Source organism: Apis florea, unplaced genomic scaffold, assembly GCF_048593485.1.
Source record: "Apis florea isolate Af1SG1 unplaced genomic scaffold, ASM4859348v1 contig_1767_pilon, whole genome shotgun sequence".
Lineage (NCBI taxonomy): Eukaryota > Metazoa > Arthropoda > Insecta > Hymenoptera > Apidae > Apis > Apis florea.
Genome location: NW_028256473.1, coordinates 568,854 through 589,903, shown reverse-complemented (window position 1 = coordinate 589,903; position 21,050 = coordinate 568,854). Strand labels below are relative to the sequence as shown.

The following is a 21,050-nucleotide window of genomic DNA, read 5'->3' as shown; positions in this document are numbered from 1 at the left end:
TAATTTAATCTTTTATTTTTTTTATTATTCTTTATCTTCGTTTATAGAAGAATTAAAATAAAATCTGTAATAAAAATCATATAATTAAATATTTATTTATACGAAAATAATTACAACAACAATTTATAATATTTGTTTGCAAATAATTAATAAATTGAAAATTTTAATTAATAAAATTATGTTTAAAACTTTAATAAGTGTTCATATAAAAAATTTCTTTTATCACTTGTGAAAAAAGATAAGATTTCTTGTTATCAATATTTCTTATCATTGCGTTGATTCATATATTTCTATCCATATCTTTATTTTACCCTATGTGATTCGAACATTATTCATCTAGATATTCTACCTGTGTTTTTAAGTGTTTTTAATTGTATTTGTTTTTTAACGCGTATATTTTTAATTAAAAAAAATGTATTCTAGAAAGTTATTATGTTATTTTGCTATTGGTCTAAGTAAGTATATATATTGAATTATAATATATTTCAAATATAATATCCTTATTAAAAATTAAAATTATTGCTTATAAATAATAATTACAAATATCTATATTAATATATTGTTATATTTCTGTGTGTATTATATTTTAAATTATATTTTACTAAATTTATATAAAAATATAAAACTAAAATTCAATCAAAAATCTTCATTAAAATCTTATATGTACAACATATAAAAATAGCAATTTTTATTTATTTATTATTATTATTTTTTTTAATATTATTCTTTTAAAAAGTGTTCAAACTTATTTTACATTATTATCCAAAGCAAAATGAATTAGTTTATGATCTTTAATTAGTAGATGATAAATTTGAATATTTTTTAAAAAGATAGTGTTATTAGATAAATGAAGAAAATGCTGATATAAAGATATAAAATAGACCAAAGATATAAATATGAAATATATTTTTTGTCCCATGCTTCGGAATATTAAAATTTGATTCACAATAAAATTACGATTTTACTAATGGAAATTAAAATTATAAAATTATAAATAAAAAAAATGATTATAATTTAAATTATAATTATAAATGAATAAACAATTTCTGTACATTTTAAAATCGAAAATATAATATATATATATTTTTTTTATATTAAAAATTAACATTCATTATAATTTTGAAAAAGAATTGCAAGCGTGTTCAAATATTTCATATTTATTTCTTCTGTGATCTATGTCACATGTCAGAAGTAATGTAAACAAGGGAAGCAAAAAGAGAGAAATAAGATAAAAATATTGAAATTAGCATCATCTCTAAAGTGTAAATAAAAGAAAAGATAACAAATAATAGAAGAATTGTCTATCAGTATTAAAGATCAATTTTTAACTAATAAACACATTTTTTTAAATAAAAAAAAGAATTGAGAATTAGCGCCATCTCGCGTTTAGATCATCGAAACTTTAACTTGTTATTAGTATAACAGAATATGCAAAGAAGTATTCGAAATCACGTGACGTCATATCAAGAAAAATAGCATTGTGTGAGAAAGATAAAAAATATTTCATTCACCAATTCGAGGACACCACATAGAAAATTCATTAATTATTCGTTTTCTTTATAATATAAATTAATATAAAATTCTTTTCTATTAATTATTTATTATATTAACGATTAATAAATTTATAATAAATTAATCATCAATAAATAAATCGTCAATAATCATTAATAAATAATAAATGGAAAAGAATTTTACAAAAAAATTGATACGAGAAACTTGCTTGAAGTTCTAGCCTCAAAATGCGTGTTTAAAAGTATAAAAATTTTGAGTAGAATACTTGATGAATTTTTCATGTGGCATTCTCAAATTGATTGGAAATATTTTTTATCCTTTTTCTATAATGTTACATTCTTTATGGCGAATTCGAATACTTTGCATATTCTGTTATGCTAATAACAAATTGAAGCTTGGTCCAAATATGAGATGTTGATAGCAATTCCTATATTATTTCTATTTTTTTACTATTTCTTGTCCTTTTTTTTTATGTATTTCATTTACGACATTCTGGAGATGGAGAATATTCTATCTTTTTTATTTCTTTTTCTTTCTTCCATTATTTGTTCTTTTATCTATATTTTACAAAATGTATGTATTTAAAAAACAATTACAATAAATTATCGAAAACTTGCAAGAAAAAATAAAATATTCGTCTCATATCATTTTAATAATGAGATATTTTTATTTTTATTTTTATCAAACTTTTATAAAATCATTCATATTTTGTTTTTTATATTGGATATTATATTGGATATATAATTTTTACAATTATATATTAGTAACTAAAATTAGTATATAATTTAATATTATTATATTTATATAAATAATTTGATAATTTTGTAAAAAATATATGTATTAGAAAATAATATATCCTGTAAATTATTCATTTTGAATAGTAATTATGGGAATCTTTATGGATGATGTCGAAGCGAGACGTAAAATTTTGAAAGGTCGAAAAACAATTACAAGACGTTATTATTGTAAGTAAAAATAATGATAAAAAAATATAAGAAAAAGTAACATATATTAATAATAAAATCAAATTTTTTAGGGGGAACCGTAATACCAGCATGGTCTATTGTACTTTTGATAGGAATCAGTATGTTACTTGTCGGTGGTGGACTTTATGTATTATTACAAAAATTTGTAGTTGATAATGCTGAGACTGGAGAAAGTCGTTCATATCAACCTGCATTACAAAATGAAGCTTGACTTATTAAATGCATTAATTATTAATGCTTATTATATCATTCTTATACTTCAACATAGATCAAATATTAAAATGTTAAAATATTTTTACAGAAAAAATTTTATATAAACATATTGACAATTCATTATTTATTTTTATGTAATTCTGCTTTAACAATGGTTTATATTTAACTATTATATATGATTAGTTTTTTTTTTTTTTTTTTTTTTTTTTACTATTGATTGAAAAAAAATGATATCTCTATTTATATAATGGTATCCTTTATATTTTTTTTTCTTTTTTTATTAGCAATTTTATAAATTATGAATTACTTATATATGGTTATATTATCGAAAGATACGTAAATTACAACAATTACAATTACCATTTAATGCATGTATGATTGAAAATCAATTACATTTCATTTTGTACATTTTGATAAAAGAGAATTATTAATTTTTGGACTCATTAGATATATTATTCGTTTAATATATATATTATACACTGGAGTCAATTAGTAATTAGTATGAAAGAAAAAAAAACCTATATTTTAAAATTCTCTGCGATGATATTTGTCAGGATCAAAATATGATGTTACAACAACACGATTATTGAATTTTCGTCCTGTTAGAGTCTGCTGTGCTTTCTGACAATCAATCACGCTATTAAATTCGACAAATACCTATAACATGAAAATTTTGTTAATACATTATTTAAAATTAAAATAAATTAAAACATATTTATATTGAATAACATACTTTCCCACATCCAGGTACATCAACTCCTTCTATAGGTCTGGGTATTTCCACAGATCGAACCACACCATATTTATTACATTCTTCTTTGATGTCTTCTAAAATATCTTCATATTCTTCTTCTTCCATTAATTCTTCTGGAGTTACCATATTTAGCAAACAAAGAACCTGTGTATAATAAAATATTTTTCTTAATCTAAATTTTTATGAAATATAAATCAAAAATTATAATTTAATACAAAGATAGATAAATATAATATGGAATTCAAATGTAATAGATTATAATTCAAATTATTTTACCTCAGTAGCAGGTCCACTTGTGCCCACCATTGATAATCCAGGCACCTGAATTTGGACTGGAGCTTGTGCACCAATCATAGGATTCTTGGCACCAACACTAGCTCGTTGAACAATCAGTTTCTTGTCTCCTAACTGCATTCCATTTAATCCAGCAATTGCTTGATCAGTCATTGATACATCAACATATTCGCAGAATGCATAACCCTTGGATAGACCTGTAGCTGAATCCTTTACTAGATTGAATGCTCTTAGTTGTCCAAAACTCATCAGTAACTCCTTCACCTGTATTGTAGAAATTACATTACTTATTTAATCATATAATATTATATAATTTAAATTCATGATAAACTATGCAACTTTTAAATCTAATTTTATATTTTTCAATACAATTAATACAGATATTTTTTACTATTAAAATATAATAATTATAATAGTTAATAATTTAACATGTTTACTACATATCAAAAATATGAAATTTAACTATGTATATATTTTAAGTAGATTTCTTAAAAACCTTAAAAATCTACTGATCTAAATTATAATTAAACATTAATAAATTAATTTTTATAAAAGCGTCTAAATGTAATTATAAGTATAATTTCATTTTTATGCTTTTTATGCTTCAAAATTTAAAAAAATGAAAAATTTTATATACAAATTTTAATGTACACGAAAATATAGTATATATAAATAATAATGTAATATATATCATAAATAATCTAAGAAAAAATAAAATTAAATGATTTAAATACGAATATATAACATAAATATATAAATAATATAAATATATATATTATATATTATGTAATGTAATCAAAATTTCATGGTATTGTAAGATTTCATATAAAGTAAAACTTGTTTACACTTTATACAAACTATATACAATATATTTGACAATTATTTACTTAATATATGTGTAATTTACATATACATAAAATTTTAAATGTTATTAACAAAAGAATATCTTGAATTAAACATATGATATACAGATAATCATGTTAAATATTACTATATATTTTATTTTATTTGTTAAAATTAAAATATAAAGTTAATTTATATTCAAATTATTAAATTATTAACATTAAATTTAGTTTGAAATTTAACAATTTTTAAGAAATTAAATTATATCATATGAAAGTTGCATAATCCAAGAATAATAAATTTTTTATAAAAATGCATAAATTATATCTCGAGAATTTCATTTATCATTTTCATTTAATGTCTTTCTTACATACAAAAGTTTTACTCCAGTCTGGAACAGATCTCAATGTTTTGAATATTCTTGTTCTTCAAATGTGGATTTTCCTTATATTTATATTAATTTTCTCTTCAAAAAACATGTACCTTAAGATTACTTACGTCTTTCCATTTCCAAGAAGTACTGAAAACTCTGAAGCAGAGATAACAGCATGTTGCATTCAATAAAAACTTATTCATCCTCATATTTGGAAATCAAAACTTTCAAATAAATATAATCTATGTAATTTTCACAAGTTTTCATAATCAATTCAATTTTTTCAAGACAAAAAATGTAACCTAACATATCTAAGAAATTATATACTATCAAGGCATTCCAATGAAGAACCCATTAGAAAACCATATATATATATATATTTGGATCATCATATACATATACATATACTATATATATACACTATAATATTTAGAAGATTAAATTATTACTATTTTAAGTAATTACAGAAATAATAAGATTAATTCCTATTAAAAAATCTCCAAGAAATCAATCAACATTCCCTATCATGTTATTAATCCTTGTGAGTAAGCAACACGCTATTATCAATAAAAAACTATCCAATTAGAAAACGCACCATTTACTTAGAAGAACCAAGATCTTCAGAAAGGGGGCTGCAAAAATCGCATAAGCCCAATACGAAGGCATGAAAATGATATAAGTACTTGCCTCGAGGGACTGGGCTAGCCTCTCTCCAGGCAGTGTGGTATTTTGTCATGTTCAGTAGTAGTAGTAGTGGTAGAAGTAGTGGTAGAAGTAGTGGTAGTGGTAAGCAAATGCTTTTGATCGGCGCAACCCTAAGCTAAGAAATGGGGAGAAAGGGCACTGGTATCAGTCCACAGTTACTATATAATAACCAAATGGTTATATTTTTTGTGATTGTATTATTCCAACAATGTATCACTTTAATATCACATTATTAACTTTTCCGACGTTTTTTTTCACATTTACCGACTTTTATTTTTCTTACTTTCTCTTTGCACTTTGTCTTTGTATTAATGCACATTACTGATACTCGAACACATAAGTTCGTTCGCGTAACCTGTAAACGTAACAAGGCACAAGGACGAAGAGCTGTAAAGCCTGTAAAAGCCTGTAAAGAAAACAGCTGCAAGAGAAAAGATACTCCTGAAAAGAATAGATGCCAAAAGACTTGGAGCTGTTACCAGATGCACATAAGATTATGTGTTGACCCTGTAATCCCATCAAGACAAAAAACAAAAAAACTGATATGCTAGATAAAATTGATTGATTCGTCTGTTATAATCCTAAAAAATCTTTTTGTATATAATACCACTAGATAAAATCAAACTCATTCTGTAAGAGTGAAAATATGAAGAACTTTCACTTTTAAAAATTTTGCCTAACAATTTTGCATGTTTGTTTTGAGTGTAACTACTCCTCTTCTCCCCTCCTATCCCTTCCTTTTTCAGTCACTTATTGAAAAATTTCGTATTCCCTTGGCTGGGTCCACGATGTTCCTAGAAAGATTGTAAAAGAAATACGACTGCTGCGACTGCATACCATCTGAATGCTGCAACGCCTCTAACCAATTCCCTAACCACTATCTAATCATGGTATTTTGAGAAGAAATACGAGACGAAATTCTACCTTAGACTTGACCAAACAAACAAATGGAATTGGAGCCACCTAGCTAAATAAAACCTAATCAACGCTGGAATCCAATGGATACACATACATACCTCTATGGCATTTGGGCAGATGATACCATCTTCGAAAGTTTGATCTCCGCTAAATAGCTAAATACCTATGTAATAATTTAATCCTTTGGTATAACTCACAATGCTGAGAACTAGCATATGTTCAAAGTAATCCTACAGCATTGTTATTACAGCAATGCAGTTGTTTTAATCTCTGATGTCCTTTGTATGTATACTTAATACAAATTTATCTTTATACTTTATCAAATTTTTTATGAAAAATAACAGACATCAGTGAATAAAAACTGCTTCCAAAGGTGTGCAATTAACAAAACTGTATTATAGACTTGTTTGCATACCTGTTCTTCATTCAAGTAATTGGGTAAACCACCAATGAAGATCTTGTGAGGAGAGTCTATAAAAATAAAATATTATATTATACATTACATAAAAAACATAAAAAATATAAAAAATAAATATTTTAAAGATATATAAAAATATAAAAAGTATGTATACAACATACCGGGAACCGTACCTGGCACGTTCATACTTGGATTATCAGTCATTCCTGGCATTGGCTGATAATCATGTGGTCTTCTTATTTTTAAGCTTTGTCCTTTGAAGTTGATACTATCAAATGCCATAGCTTGTGTTGTTTCATCTATTGAACGGAACTAAAAAGATTTTTATGAATACTTCATTATGGAATTGCACAAATTATAAATTTCAAAATTTAATTCTCAAATAAATTTTGTTATACCTCTAAGAAAGCAAAGTTTTTATCTAAATTGATCTGACATGCTAATACTGGATTTCCAGCAGCTTGAGCAAGACCAGATAGATGCATTTGTTGATTAAAAAACTCCATCATTTCTTCTTCAGTTACACCAAATGGAATGTTTCCTACATAAAGTCTCCTTGCTTGACGAGTTATTGTACTGCCAACAACTGGTACAGCTGCTTGAGGTGTATCTGCCACAATGTTTGCAGGTATTTGTCCTGCAGCTTGCATAGCTTTATACTGTTATAATTATAATTAAAATTAAATAAAAATTTCTATAAAATTTGTTTTATTTATAATTGCAATAAAGTTTAATATATCAATTATACCTGCAAAGGAGTAATATGTTCAAATCCAGGTGGCGGAACATCCCAGTAAAGAGATGCTTTTCTTCTTCTAGAACTGCGACTTTTTTTAGGTGAACTACTTCTTTTTCTATCTCTTCGATCTTTGGAACGAGAACGAGAACGTTTTCTACGATCTCTACTACGAGATCTGTGTCTTCTATCACGATCTCTGTCCCTATCCCTATCCTTTTCACGATCTTGACGGTCTCGATCTATAGAAACATATAAAAATTACATAAAAAATACATAAAAATTTATATTATATTTTTAATATAAATAAAAAATTATACTTATAATGAAAGTTTATGATTTATAAATTTTTTAATAGTTTGCAATACATTTTTTAGTAAAATTATTTTATTTAAAAGATTAATCTTAATATATATATAATCTTAAATATTAAATCTTTAATAATTTTATGCATATATATATAAATAATTCTCAATTATTATCTATATAATTTATTTGTAACATATACATGTATATCATACATATAATAATGTAATAGTATATAATACATATATATATATATATATATATATGCTATATATATCTGTTACTTAAATCTAAAAAATCGAAATTACAATCTCAAAAATCATGAATATTTTCCTAGTATATAAAAAAATAAATAATTAAAATCAATAAGATAGTGCAAACTTATTAAAGTGATATATTATTTTCTATAAATATAATGAAAAATGTACCCATAAGAATAATCTTCGTAGATGCTTATTTTCAGGTTATCGATAAATTCACAAGATCTTGCAAAAAATATTCAAATGTTATCTTATTCGTTAAAATTAATTAAATGTTTGATGGTTTAAGATTTTCTCAGAGTTATTAAAAGAGCACGCTTCAAGATATGTTTACTATTCTCGTGAATGTTTCTCCGGCCATTACAATCATCCACCCGACTTATTTACCTGGCTGTAACGCGGGAACAGTGGCAAAAAGCACAGTATATTTAACAAAGATCTTTAAAAATACCTTTAAAATACTTACCTCCATTGTAATCTTCGCCCATTTTTCAATTTATTATCTCAAATACAACTATATTGAAGAATTAATAATATAAATAACAACGAAGCTAACAAATGTCAATTGCTCTTAAAACAAATTTTTATTCTAAAATGGCGATAGACTAGGTAAAATTTAGCTAGTGGATAATTATTGTGATACAATATCTGTTTCCAGGTGGCGTAAAGTTCAACTGGAATTAATTTCCATAGTGTAATAAATATTTCCATTATTGTAATAAATATTTTAATTTGACTATATTAAATCTTAATTATTATTATTGTTATAAATTTACTATATCAAATATTACATTATTAAAACATAATTAAAAAATATTCTTAATTAGTCGAAATTTAAATTATTTATAACAATAAACATTATTGTATTATTCTATTTAACAAAAATTGAATATTAAATCAATATTTAATTTTTTAATTTTGAAAAATTTTTAATATTTAAAAAAGATATATCTGATTGTATATCTATTACAAGACTCTTTTAAGTTGCCACCTGCGGCGCTTAGATAGCAATCGAGTTTGAATCTCTCAAAGACCTATCATCATTCAAGTAATGCTATTCTTTGTACTTTCAAAATGTCCTAGAAAAACTCGAAATGGAAAAAAATGTGAAACTTGTAGACTTATTTATGAGTTATGATAATATGGAAAATAAAAGAATATTAGAAGAACGATTAAGAAAAGCAGCTTGTGTTGGTGATACTGATGTTGTTCAAGAATTACTTAATTTAGGTGTTGATGTTAATACACGACATTCTGTTAATGGATGGTATTTTATTTTCATAATTTATTATATAAAGTTTTTTTACATATGTTTTTGAATATAAATTACGTATGCTTTTACATATGTTTTTCAAATAACATATATAAAATATATCATGATAGTAAAAACATATAATGTGTCTTTATTCAAAATGTCAAAACAATAACATAATTAATATTTCTCCTTTAAGGACTCCTTTACATTGGGCATGTAAAAAAGGCTACTTAGATGTAGCTGCTTTATTATTAAAAAATGGTGCAGATAAGAATATAAGATCTGAAATTGGAGAAACACCAGCATTTTTATGTACCAATCCACAAATTTTACAGCTTTTAGATATGCCAACTGATTCTCAAAGAATTTTAAGTGAACCAGCAGTACATAACATGATACCCAAATATATAAAAAATGATTATGTACATGGAACTATAGATTCAGGAATTTCTAAAATAAGAAATAATGGTTTATATCAAGATGGTGAGAAATTTACATTTTATTATTCATTATTTTGATTTTTATATATGAATATTATTAAAACAATGAAATGAAACATACATAAATATAATATAACATATATTATATGTAATTATATTTTCTATATATATAATTTACATTTTTTATTTTAGAATTGGTATTAAAAATTCGTGTAGCTGATGCTCCTGATCCAGATTTCATAGAAATAGAATTACCACAAAATGATTTATCATATCAAACATTAATTCGTATATGTTGTCAAGAATTGAATATTGAACCTAATCAAATTGTAAAATTAAGAAAACTGCCCAATACTAGGTTGAGAAAAGATGAAGATATTCAACGACTTCAAAATTTTCAAGAAATAGAAGTCGTCACAAATGCTGTAAACACATATAAATATATTCAAAATACAAATGGTATTTCAAATAACATTCCAACAATGCCAGCAAATGGTTATCAAAGTATTTCTAAAAAAGATCAGACTATTTTATATTAATTATTAGTATTACAAGTAGAATATTTTTGTTTTTTTCATATAAGTAGATATATAAAAAAATATTTAATTAAAATACTTATTGTTAAGTATATAAAATTTCAAGTGCAATAATTACAAATTTTAAATAGAACAAATGTTTAAGGTAATAATAGGTAGAAGAATAATTTTTTAACTTTGTTTACTAGATTTAATAAAGTAATATAAAAATAATTACAATTTTTTTATTTGTTGAATTTTATTTTGTAAATTTTTTTTTTGAAGGAAAATTCTTCTTTTAATTTTTTTAACAGTAATATCTCCTTCAGGAGTAACAGTTACAGTAGCAATACCAGGTGCAGTAGTTAGTTCTCCTGATACATTATGATATGCTTTTGGTCTTCTAGGTTGCATTACTGGCACATCAACTAAGCATTTATTTTCTAAAACAATACAAAAAAATATATAAATATATATGAAGAAAAATACATTATTGAATATATATAAATATATTTATATAAATATCATTTTTATAAAAATTAAATATAGAATTAATATTTACTCAATGTTGTATATATTGGTAGACCAAGACTAATAGATGTTTTAATACGAATAGAACGAATATTAACCCAACCTCCTGGATAATTTTTAGATAAATAACGACATGTTGCTAGTATATTTTCTAAAATTTCTTTTTTCTTCATAGAAGTGTGTCCAACTTGAACTATATGCGTATCACCATAGGAATGAATTTGCATAACAGTTTTCCTTAAAGCATATTCTATTTCATGCTTTAAATCTTTACTAAGCATTCTAATAGATGTTGGCAATTTTCTTTTTTTATAAAATTCTTTTCCCAATAAATGAGATAAATGACCAGCTATTTTTCCATCTACAAGAAAATAATCATAGGTGCCAACAAGTTTTCTTTTTAATTCATATTGATCATATTCAGTTTTCACTTGATTCATTGGTATTATACTTTTTATTTTTGTACAATCATGTTTGCGTAGTAAATTTTCATAATATTCTATTGTTGGTTCATAATCTCTTCTTCTTCCTCTTTGGAGATCACCAACAAAAAGTGCAACTTCATCATTTGATGATACTATTGAATGTGGTAATAATCTAAAAATAAATTGTATAATAAATAACATTTTGATAAAATTAAACTTGCTAATTTTTAATTATCACGATTTTTCATAAAAATTAAAAAATGCATCGAATATATTATAGATATGCGTTAAATTATAGTAAATTTAATATATAAAAATAATTTGTTATTTATTTAATAAAATAGATATATTGAAAATATATAAACTTACATTCTCATAAATCTTCTTGGAGTTTTAGGTACTCTAATACATGTTACTTGCATAAAAATCGATTGACTTTCATCTTCAAACAATGCATTGTTAGTTTTCAATTTTTCTTCAGTTAAATCACAAATAATGTTAACACATTGTAATATATGTTTCTTTGATAAATCATTAAAATTCAAACAATCTATATCTTCATTACTGTTATTACAGTCTTTAACTTTGTTATCTAACATTCTCATTGTCATTTACCTCTTACATGTGCTATTCGCTAGTAACTGAACAATAAAAGAATAACTTTTCTTCAAAAAACTTCCTAGCTATTGCCAACTTATATGATTTTATATAAAACTATGTATATAATTAAAATATTTATTGATGTAATACATTACAAAATTGATGATAATTTATATGATAAATATAAATTGATTACAATTTTTAAATATTGTGCATTTGTTAAAAAATTAAAAAAGGTACAAAATTTATATATATATATATATATATTAAACTAAATTTATTTCGTTAACGATTTATCAATTTTTTATTATACTTTTGTTATTATAATTTTTTTATATATCGATTAAAATTACTTATAAATAATTTTTATCTTTTAATGACGATATTCATGTTAATACAACAAACAATTTCAATTATATATCAAATTTATGTCAACTAAAATAATTCGGTTCTTAGTGGTTAAAATTTAAATATTTAATATGTGTATCATTAAATATATTTATAAAAATATATTAACATATTTACGATCAATATATTTAAAGAATAAGTAGTTTCATATTTATTTTTATTACAAATATTAAAGAATTGAGTTATACAAGCGCGAATTTTGAAATCTAAACATAATCTTCAATATGTTCACAATAGATATAATTGATGGATAATAATAACTTAAAGTAATAAACTTATTAAAAAAAGATATTGATAGCTTTAAATAAGCTATAAGCTACTAAGAATTATTTTTTCGTTTATTTTTAATATTTTTTTTTTAAACTTAAATTTTTCTTGATAAAATAAAACAAAAAACAAGGAATGCGATTTTTTTTATTATTACAGAAGATAACGTTAACAATTTGCTACACCACAAATCGTTACACTTGGTTAACCAAGACAATCGAGATCAACGATTACTTGCAACACACGTCAAAGGTAGTTTCAGTTGTTGGTCAGACTTGTTTCTTTCTTTTAAACATCTTTTCATCCATCACCTCATTACATTTCATTAATCTTCAAATTAATAACAAAAATTCATATTGTTCTAACAACAATGTTTGAATAGCGTGTCTTACTAATTAGCAATTTCATTTCATTCAAGAGAGTAATTTTAAAATAGAAAAGCAGCTTGTAAAGAACGCAAAAGCGATTAAGTATTACCGATATGCTTCGGTTAATACTTGCTATATTCTGTCGTCGAAAAAGTTTGAAACGCGATGCTCGGAATTTCACAATATTTGAAAATACTATTAATTTTATGTATTGGTTGTATAATTTTTTGTGTTATTTTTCTTACTTTTCCAAGTTTGCTTAACAAAAAAGTTAATAAAGATATATTTATAAAACAAATAGAACATCGAAAGCAAACGAAAGAAAGTTTAGTGATTTTATCAAAAAAACGAAATTTTACAAAAGAACAGGTATGTGTGTCTTTGATTGAAATTAATTTTCTATTATTATTTAATTAAACTATTACAAAAATAAAAGAAATATAATAAAAAATATTAATGATAAAACAAGTTTTATAGAATTTTTAATAACAATTATAGCATTATTAATTCGCGCCTTTATTCGTATCAGACTGATAAAACATCTTTACTTGGAAGATGGCTCTTGTCTTCTGAAGGTAGTTTACCGCCAACGATTATAAATAAAAAAAAGGAACCGTATTTGATTTTAATTTGGAAACATGGAAAGTTTTTGGAACGCAGGCATATCAAACGTTTTACAAATAAAAAGTTAATATATTACAAGTATATTAAAAATTAAACATATAAACAATATTTATACATAAACAATTATTAATAATACTAAAATTGATACATAAATTTATTTAAGTTTAAATTTAAATATGATCTTTTAATTTAATATGATCTTTTAATTTAATTTTAGATTTTCACCTTGGAATAATTGTACAGTTAATCGATGTATATTGAGCTATCGATCGAAAGATTTAGATATAGCAGATGCAGTTGTGTTTCATTTACATTTGACACAGAGCGCGTTGGAATTACCGACTAGAACTCGATGGAACCAAAGATGGATTTTTTTAACTGACGAATCACCAATGCATACTTTTCTTTATGGAAATCAACAATTATTCAAATATAATGGTTTATTTAACTGGTCAATGACTTATCGAATGAATAGCGATATACCAGTACCTTACGGTAGAACGATTTCTACATCCTTTATACATTCACCAGAAATAAATTTCTCAAAGGATGTGATAAAAAAATTAAAAACTAAACTAGTCACTGTGATGGGTAGTAACTGTGCAGGCACGAATGGACGATGGAAATATATTAAGGAATTAAAACTAATTTTCACTAATGATCTTGACATATATGGAAAATGTTTAAACGGTAATACGACTGCGTGTCCAGGTCATTTCGATAAAGATTGTTCTGCTTTAAATGCATATAAATTCTATTTAGCTTTTGAAAATTCAAATTGTAAAGAATATATAACAGAAAAAGTATTTTGGCATGGTTATCACAAATTAGCAATTCCAGTGATAATGGGTGCATCAAAAAAAGATTGTGAAAAATTATTACCACCACATTCATTCCTTCATGTTAATGATTTTGCAAATCCAATGGCTTTGGCAAATTACATTCGTTACCTTAATCAGCATGATGACAAATATTTCGAATTTCACGAATGGCGTAAATATTATAAAGTAATCAATGAACATGGTTATTTTGGTAGTATTTCGCGCCATTATTGTCGTATTTGTGAGGCTCTTCATTATAATTTTCCTATTATTAAGGTTTACGAGGATATAGAATCATTTTGGAATAAAAAACGAGATTGTACTTTTTGATATTTTTTAATTCTGTTTATTTTGTATTGTTGTTATTATTTATTACTATATATTAATCAAATTTTTATATTTAAAAATTTTAATATAAAAGAAACTTCTTATTTTTTTGTTTATAATTACTTACTGTATTTGCATGTTTTATTTTAATTATATGCAATATTTATTATATGTGAATTGAAAAAATTTAGTAAATTATAATAAATACGTCTTTTTCTGTAATAAATTAGCATAAATATTATTATGTTTATTTTTAAAAAAAGAATGTTATTTATGTTAACGATAATTAATTAAATGAATTAAAATTTTAATTTAAGTTACATTTATAATGATTCAATTAATTTATAATTAAATAATAAATTATTTAATTATATTAAATAAATGTAATTAATAAATTTATATTAAATAATGAGTAAAAATAAATAATGAATTTATATTAATATTATTATATTGCATTATAAATATATATATGAAAAACAAGATATCTTCATACATAATACTTTTATTACAAATTCTTTTATAAAAATATTAGGTTAGAAATTCTGTTATTTTTATTTTAAGAATACATGTTAGAATAAACTAGTTTTAATCACGTTACGTAAAAACTTTTAATTTACGTATCTATACAAAATATGATAATAAATAACATCATTGAAAAATTTTCAAAAATGTTTATATTTCATATTTTCAAATGTTGCAATGTGTAAGATCGAAACTTCAAAACTTCATTTCGTTAATACGGTTAAAACAACAATTTTTAGTGAAATATCATATTATTTTTTATTCTATATTGCGCCATAGAACATATTGTAATAATCTTTCTGTCATGGCATCGAAATGTTTTAAAGGAAATAATGATCATTATAATGGCATAACTATCGATTCAAATGAAGAATCTTGCACGCCTCAAGTATTTGCACATCGTCTTACAGGTATGTAATATAAAAATTATTAGAAAAATTCATAAATTATTATTTTTTTTCAAAATCAAAGAATTTAACAATTAGAACGTTTGTATTATATATGTATGTATATATATAATTTTTTTAGCATCTTTACAAGAGTGGATACAAAATAAAAAACGTACCATATGGTTTCGTGTATATTTATCACATTCAGAATGGATACCAATACTTGTGAAAGAAGGATTTAAATTTCATCATGCAAAACAAGAATATGTTATGCTTTATCGATGGTTAGTTAATGAAGAATGTAATATTCCACATTACGCACACACAAATTTAGGAATTGGTGGGTTTGTTTATAATGAAGAAACTCAAGAAGTTTTAGTTCTTAAAGAAAAATATGTAAATAAAAGAGCTATGTGGAAATTACCAGGTGGTCATGTGAATCCAGGTATATAATTTTTTATAAATTATTACAATAAATTAATGTTAAATTAATATAATTAATCATTTTTTAATATAAAAAATCACAATAAATTTATAAATATGTATATATATATATATATATATATTATAATATTTTTATCTTTCAAATTTTTTTATTAAAGGAGAAAATTTAGAAGAAGCTGTAAAAAGAGAAATTCTAGAAGAAACTGGTATACAAACTATTTTCAAGTGCATAATAAGCTTTAGACATATTCATGATTATTCATTTAACTGTTCTGATATATATATGATTGCTTATTTAACTCCTCTTAATTTTGATATTAAAAAATGTGAAAAAGAAATTTCTGAATGCAAATGGATGAAGGTAATTTTAATTTTTTATTTGTTTTATTATTACAAAAAAATTTTTATTGTAATAATTATTATTTTATTCTATAGGTGAATGATTTTTTAAAACATTCGGATGTACATGAAAATAACAGATTGATTGCAAAAAAAATGTTAGAATTTTTTAAACATAAAATAGGAATTATTGTTGAACACAATAGACATTCTATAACAAACAAACCTATCTGTATATATAGTGTATCTAAGATTAATAATATATAACAATATGTAAAATAATTAGAATATATAATTAATTTTATAGTTTGAAGTAGAAAATAATTATTTTAAAAAATAAACAAAAAAATAAAATTATTTTTCGATAAATTTTTTTTATATACTTTTTTTTTTATTAATTATACTATATGAGCTGATTATATAAATATTATATTATTATATCAAATATATAACACTTCAAATTATGAATTCTATAAACATGAACACATACTTACTTATGTTTCTATAATTTTAAATTTAAAAAAAAAATAAATTAAAATTAAAAAAAACTTTAACAATTAAAATAATAGATGTAATAAAATTTTTTACATCACAATAAAAATATTCCAATAAAAAAATGACAATATTTATATATTTCATTATTTTTATTAGGTTGGAAAAAAGTTCTTGCAATTTTTAACTATTAAATTCAAATGCACATATCTCAGTTTCAACAAAACTTTATTAATCAAAATAAAGATCATTGCAATCAATGCACTTTTGCTAACAAGAAACAAGTTTTTTTATTCTAGTTGAATAAAATTCTGGAGTACTGGAGGCTTGAAAAAGTGGTAATCGGTAGGCGAGAGATGGATGTACGATCTGGCGTATACGATGGATGAAGTAGACTCTTCGTAACTCAATTCATTCAACTTTTAAAAGGTCGGTCGTGTAATCGGACGGTTATCGTGGAAAAGAATAGAACCATTTCTGTTGACTGTGTGATGGACACAAACATTAAAGTTTTTCGTGCATTTCGTCAATTTGGTTTGACAGTACTCTTCATTTGTAATGGTTTCACCAGGATTCAAGAAGCTGATAAATCAAACCGGCCACAGCCATCAAATTGTCACCATGACTTTCCTTTGGTGAAATTTTGGTTTTGTTGTGAAGTTTCGTCGTAGTCTAACCACAGTACCGATCGTCGCCGATTATCAAAAAATCCATTTTTCATCGCATGTTATAATTCATTCGAGAAATTTTATTGCGCAAGAGAAGAGCAGACGATATTTTAAAACGATTTTTTTGATGTTCGTTTAATTCGTGCGGCACCCATTTATTAAATTTTTTTGTTTTTCCAATTTTCTATATATGGTTACAGATTGTTATATGCATTACGCCCAAATCAAAAGGAAGCTTCCAAATGGTTGGTTTCAACTAAGGCTCTCAGGTCATTATTGTCAATATTTAATGGTCGACCACTGCGCTCATCGTCTTCAAGATTCTCGTTACGCGCTTCGAAATTTTTTAAATCATCATTGTGCAGTATATTCGTTAGTGGTCTCGCCTTGTTGATATCGCGAGCTATTTTGACAGCTTTCCTAATTTGAACTGGAATAGGAAAATTGTTCGAATCTGCTTCTTGACCATGTTTTCAACACCCTAAGAAATCAGGACTAATTTGAAAATAAAATTAATATCACATTTTCACAGAGCAAAAAATGCATTTTAAAATTATACAAAGTCAATGCAATTTAACATTAATTTAACATTTAGAATCAAAATAACAAAAACCGTAAAAACTTTCTTTCCAACTTAATATATATGTTAATTTCTGTAATAAGTAAGTTAATTATTTTAAAATTATTTATTTTTTTTATTGCTCTGTTTAGTTTTTATATTGATAATCATAATTTACCAAAATTATAAAAAGATTAAAGATAGGAAAATCTCTGTAAATTTGAAAAGGAAAATAAATAAATAAATAAAATATTATGTAAGACAAAAATATTAAAAAAAAAATTACAATATTTAAAAATGGACAAATATTAAAATATTTTAATATTAAATGTTTTTTGAAAATCAGACTTTATATTGAAAGATAGCTTCCTCCTAGTTTTATTTACTATGTACTTCTTTATCATATTTTAGTTAATGACTGACAAACTCACAAGGAAAATGGAAGAACGTATATGTCGTTAAGGTTAAGGTTATACAATATTATTTTGTTAGTCGATTTGTTTACAATTCGACTATTTTTTCTTATAAGAAATATTAGCAAATAATCCAACGAGACTTCATATGTAGAAGAGTGTTTAATACGGCACAAAATTTGTTGCCAAGATGAGTAAAATGTATACAACCGCCAACCTCTCTGACAAAGAATTAAAAGAAGAAGGAAATCGACTTTTCAATCTTCACAAATATGAGGATGCTGCACACTGCTACACCAAAGCAATTGTGAGTGCTACTATGAATCTATGCAGGCAAGTTACGACATTGCATCTCATTCCTGCAGATTAAAAATCCAACCCAAGCACTATATTTTACGAACCGAGCGCTGTGTAACCTGAAATTGAAACGATGGGAATCATCCTGTCTAGACTGCAGACGTGCTCTCGATATCGATCCATGTCTGGTGAAGGGTCATTTTTTCTTGGGTCTAGCTCTTCTTGAAATGGAACTCTTCGATGAAGCTGTGAAACATTTACAAAGAGGTATGTCATATTTATATATATTTTTGTTTTGAAATTTCATTGGTTTCTTATTTTAATATGCTTACAAAAATTTATTTATAGGAAAACATTTCATCATTATGTCATAATTTTTATAAAATAATTATAAATTATATATATTAATATTTTTTTTCTAATATCTTAAGTGTACTTAATATTAATGATTAAATTTTTCATTTCATCATTTCATTATAAGATCATTTTATTTATTTCATATAATATAATCAAAAAAACATTATATATTTACATTTTGCGAAATATTTTTTAAAAAAACTTTATTTGTTTATTAATATAATTTTATATGCCATATCTTTTCGTATATGTTATCTTAATCTTTAAAAGCTATCATTGAAAAAAGTTGTATAAAAACAAGATTTGTTTAAAATAAAATTTCATTTATGACAGCATTTAAGGATTAGATTATCTTGCCATTACATATTTGTTTTATGAAACACATTATGATATTTATATATATATATATAATATTTTATATAAAATATTTTATTGTACATTATATATATCATTGTGAAATATGGAAGTATCTTGTGAATATTTTTTTTTATGGTATTCATGGTTTTTATGGCAATGTGAAATTTGCCATTCTCATGATTACACATCTCAACGATAATGTAGCTGTGGATTTGGCCAAGGAACAAAAGTTAAATTATGGAGATGATATGACCAGCATTTTAAGGCAAGCACGAAAACGTTGTTTCCAATTGAGAGAAGAACAAAGAATTGCTCAAGATATTGAATTACAATCATATCTGAATCAATTGATAGTAGAAGATGCTGAACGAAGTTTAGCTGCTTTAAAGGAACAAGAAACAGTTAAAGATGCAGATACTAAAAGTGAAGGAGAAGCCTCATCTATTGAATTTACAAGGAAAAAAGAAGAAATAGAAGAAAAAAGAGATACATGTATGGCTCACCTTAATGATTTATTTGCAAAAGTGGATGAAAGAAGAAGGGTGAGTGTATATTCTTGATTATTTTTGAAGTTTTTAATTGTATATGAAAAAAAGTAATTATGTATTATCTGCAATTTTTATGAATATGTGGAATAGAAAAGAGAAGTACCTGATTATTTATGTGGAAAAATTAGTTTTGAAATTTTACAAGAACCTGTAATAACACCAAGTGGAATTACATATGAACGAAAAGACATTGAAGAACATTTACAAAGGGTGGGACACTTTGATCCAGTTACTAGAGTTCGTTTAACTCAGGATCAATTAATTCCTAACTTAGCAATGAAGGAAGTAGTTGATACATTTCTACAAGAGAATGAGTGGGCATTATATTATTAATTTTTAAAATTAGGTTACTGCCATATTTCTATGATAATTGCATATATCATAATATTTTTGGGTCTCATTAATTTACATAAATGTGTATATCATTATCTTGTAAACAGTAAATAGATCATATATCTATATAAAATTGAATTCAATTTTTTTCTATTTTTCAATTTGATGTATGTAATTTAGTTTGTTATTTAAACAATTGTTGATTAATTAAATAAAATTAATTAAAATTAAAAATAAGAATAAAAAAATTTTTTTAGTTAATGAATTTAAGACAAACATAAAATATTAAAAATAGCAATAATACAATAAAAATAATACAATAAATGTGATGTTAAATAGGTCATATAAAAATGTTAAAATTGTATATCTTTTTCCGATAAACAATAAATTTATTGTTTGCTGTATAATAAAATATTTTAATATTTCCCAATTA

At 23.8% G+C, this 21,050-nt stretch overlaps 7 protein-coding genes across 13 annotated transcripts; 5 read left to right on the top strand and 2 right to left on the bottom strand.

The window, feature by feature from the left end:
* Window positions 1–187: 187 nt before the first annotated feature.
* hoka (membrane protein hoka) lies at window positions 188–3,429 on the top strand. Its single transcript, XM_003692295.4, has 3 exons — window positions 188–455; window positions 2,394–2,477; window positions 2,549–3,429. The coding sequence occupies exons 1-3, from the start codon at window positions 413–415 to the stop codon at window positions 2,707–2,709; spliced, it is 288 nt and encodes a 95-aa protein (XP_003692343.2). The 5' UTR covers window positions 188–412; the 3' UTR covers window positions 2,710–3,429.
* U2af50 (U2 small nuclear riboprotein auxiliary factor 50) lies at window positions 3,053–8,936 on the bottom strand. Of its 4 annotated transcripts, XM_086909083.1 has the most exons (9): window positions 8,785–8,913; window positions 8,487–8,709; window positions 7,765–7,994; window positions 7,415–7,675; window positions 7,190–7,328; window positions 7,014–7,069; window positions 3,742–4,023; window positions 3,445–3,609; window positions 3,053–3,368 (listed from the first exon to the last, which is right to left on the bottom strand). In XM_086909083.1, the coding sequence occupies exons 2-9, from the start codon at window positions 8,488–8,490 to the stop codon at window positions 3,237–3,239; spliced, it is 1,269 nt and encodes a 422-aa protein (XP_086765209.1). In that variant the 5' UTR covers window positions 8,491–8,709; window positions 8,785–8,913; the 3' UTR covers window positions 3,053–3,236. The 4 variants fall into 4 exon arrangements, with proteins under 4 accessions (XP_086765209.1, XP_003692335.1, XP_012340092.1 ...); XM_003692287.4 differs by lacking the exon at window positions 8,487–8,709 and having other exon boundaries at window positions 8,785–8,936; XM_012484638.3 differs by lacking the exon at window positions 8,487–8,709 and having other exon boundaries at window positions 7,178–7,328; window positions 8,785–8,923.
* Window positions 8,932–10,762, top strand: LOC100866887 (ankyrin repeat domain-containing protein 40). Its single transcript, XM_012484642.3, has 3 exons — window positions 8,932–9,585; window positions 9,770–10,056; window positions 10,206–10,762. Exons 1-3 carry the CDS (start codon window positions 9,413–9,415, stop codon window positions 10,550–10,552), a joined length of 807 nt encoding a protein of 268 aa, XP_012340096.3. The 5' UTR covers window positions 8,932–9,412; the 3' UTR covers window positions 10,553–10,762.
* On the bottom strand, window positions 10,717–12,485 carry LOC100867242 (ribosomal L1 domain-containing protein 1). The gene is made up of 3 exons (XM_003692294.4): window positions 11,854–12,485; window positions 11,091–11,656; window positions 10,717–10,971 (listed from the first exon to the last, which is right to left on the bottom strand). The coding sequence occupies exons 1-3, from the start codon at window positions 12,093–12,095 to the stop codon at window positions 10,763–10,765; spliced, it is 1,017 nt and encodes a 338-aa protein (XP_003692342.1). The 5' UTR covers window positions 12,096–12,485; the 3' UTR covers window positions 10,717–10,762.
* On the top strand, window positions 12,201–15,125 carry LOC100867359 (inactive fucosyltransferase B). Of its 2 annotated transcripts, none has more exons than XM_086909092.1 (5): window positions 12,201–12,320; window positions 12,919–13,011; window positions 13,178–13,496; window positions 13,657–13,814; window positions 13,969–15,125. In XM_086909092.1, exons 3-5 carry the CDS (start codon window positions 13,293–13,295, stop codon window positions 14,900–14,902), a joined length of 1,296 nt encoding a protein of 431 aa, XP_086765218.1. In that variant the 5' UTR covers window positions 12,201–12,320; window positions 12,919–13,011; window positions 13,178–13,292; the 3' UTR covers window positions 14,903–15,125. The 2 variants fall into 2 exon arrangements, with proteins under 2 accessions (XP_086765218.1, XP_086765214.1); XM_086909088.1 differs by lacking the exon at window positions 12,201–12,320 and adding an exon at window positions 12,440–12,758.
* A 274-nt stretch (window positions 15,126–15,399) lies between these two features.
* On the top strand, window positions 15,400–16,962 carry LOC100869420 (nucleoside diphosphate-linked moiety X motif 6). The gene is made up of 4 exons (XM_012484641.3): window positions 15,400–15,831; window positions 15,950–16,255; window positions 16,413–16,615; window positions 16,690–16,962. Exons 1-4 carry the CDS (start codon window positions 15,591–15,593, stop codon window positions 16,858–16,860), a joined length of 921 nt encoding a protein of 306 aa, XP_012340095.3. The 5' UTR covers window positions 15,400–15,590; the 3' UTR covers window positions 16,861–16,962.
* Window positions 16,963–18,106: 1,144 nt separating this feature from the next.
* Window positions 18,107–21,029, top strand: STUB1 (STIP1 homology and U-box containing protein 1). 3 transcript variants are annotated; one of them, XM_031915576.2, is made up of 5 exons: window positions 18,107–18,415; window positions 18,724–19,032; window positions 19,091–19,289; window positions 19,941–20,278; window positions 20,375–21,029. In XM_031915576.2, exons 2-5 carry the CDS (start codon window positions 18,916–18,918, stop codon window positions 20,615–20,617), a joined length of 897 nt encoding a protein of 298 aa, XP_031771436.2. In that variant the 5' UTR covers window positions 18,107–18,415; window positions 18,724–18,915; the 3' UTR covers window positions 20,618–21,029. The 3 variants fall into 3 exon arrangements, with proteins under 3 accessions (XP_031771436.2, XP_086765322.1, XP_086765329.1); XM_086909196.1 differs by lacking the exon at window positions 18,107–18,415 and having other exon boundaries at window positions 18,723–18,775; window positions 18,880–19,032; XM_086909203.1 differs by lacking the exon at window positions 18,107–18,415 and having other exon boundaries at window positions 18,724–18,781; window positions 18,880–19,032.
* Window positions 21,030–21,050: the final 21 nt, after the last annotated feature.

Excerpts from the sequence above, each read along its gene's own strand:
- hoka (XM_003692295.4), top strand. The coding sequence starts at position 413 with ATGTATTCTAGAAAGTTATTATGTTATTTTGCTATTGGTCTAA. Across the intron at positions 456-2,393 it reads TTATTTTGCTATTGGTCTAA|TAATTATGGGAATCTTTATG; the intron begins GTAAGTATATAT and ends CATTTTGAATAG. Across the intron at positions 2,478-2,548 it reads AATTACAAGACGTTATTATT|GGGGAACCGTAATACCAGCA; the intron begins GTAAGTAAAAAT and ends CAAATTTTTTAG.
- U2af50 (XM_012484638.3), bottom strand. The coding sequence starts at position 8,806 with ATGGGCGAAGATTACAATGGAG. Across the intron at positions 7,676-7,764 it reads AACATATTACTCCTTTGCAG|TATAAAGCTATGCAAGCTGC; the intron begins GTATAATTGATA and ends TAATTATAACAG. Across the intron at positions 4,024-7,013 it reads ATTACTTGAATGAAGAACAG|GTGAAGGAGTTACTGATGAG; the intron begins GTATGCAAACAA and ends TCTACAATACAG.
- LOC100866887 (XM_012484642.3), top strand. The coding sequence starts at position 9,413 with ATGGAAAAAAATGTGAAACTTGTAGACTTATTTATGAGTTATGATAAT. Across the intron at positions 9,586-9,769 it reads CGACATTCTGTTAATGGATG|GACTCCTTTACATTGGGCAT; the intron begins GTATTTTATTTT and ends TTCTCCTTTAAG. Across the intron at positions 10,057-10,205 it reads TAATGGTTTATATCAAGATG|AATTGGTATTAAAAATTCGT; the intron begins GTGAGAAATTTA and ends TTTTTATTTTAG.
- LOC100867242 (XM_003692294.4), bottom strand. The coding sequence starts at position 12,095 with ATGACAATGAGAATGTTAGATAACAAAGTTAAAGACTGTAATAACAGT. Across the intron at positions 11,657-11,853 it reads CCAAGAAGATTTATGAGAAT|ATTATTACCACATTCAATAG; the intron begins GTAAGTTTATAT and ends ATTTATTTTTAG. Across the intron at positions 10,972-11,090 it reads ACCAATATATACAACATTGA|AAAATAAATGCTTAGTTGAT; the intron begins GTAAATATTAAT and ends GTATTGTTTTAG.
- LOC100867359 (XM_086909092.1), top strand. The coding sequence starts at position 13,293 with ATGCTCGGAATTTCACAATATTTGAAAATACTATTAATTTTATGTATT. Across the intron at positions 13,497-13,656 it reads GAAATTTTACAAAAGAACAG|ACTGATAAAACATCTTTACT; the intron begins GTATGTGTGTCT and ends TATTCGTATCAG. Across the intron at positions 13,815-13,968 it reads AAACGTTTTACAAATAAAAA|ATTTTCACCTTGGAATAATT; the intron begins GTTAATATATTA and ends ATTTAATTTTAG.
- LOC100869420 (XM_012484641.3), top strand. The coding sequence starts at position 15,591 with ATGTTGCAATGTGTAAGATCGAAACTTCAAAACTTCATTTCGTTAATA. Across the intron at positions 15,832-15,949 it reads ATTTGCACATCGTCTTACAG|CATCTTTACAAGAGTGGATA; the intron begins GTATGTAATATA and ends TAATTTTTTTAG. Across the intron at positions 16,256-16,412 it reads AGGTGGTCATGTGAATCCAG|GAGAAAATTTAGAAGAAGCT; the intron begins GTATATAATTTT and ends TTTTTATTAAAG.
- STUB1 (XM_031915576.2), top strand. The coding sequence starts at position 18,916 with ATGAGTAAAATGTATACAACCGCCAACCTCTCTGACAAAGAATTAAAA. Across the intron at positions 19,033-19,090 it reads ACTGCTACACCAAAGCAATT|ATTAAAAATCCAACCCAAGC; the intron begins GTGAGTGCTACT and ends TCATTCCTGCAG. Across the intron at positions 19,290-19,940 it reads TGTGAAACATTTACAAAGAG|CTGTGGATTTGGCCAAGGAA; the intron begins GTATGTCATATT and ends ACGATAATGTAG.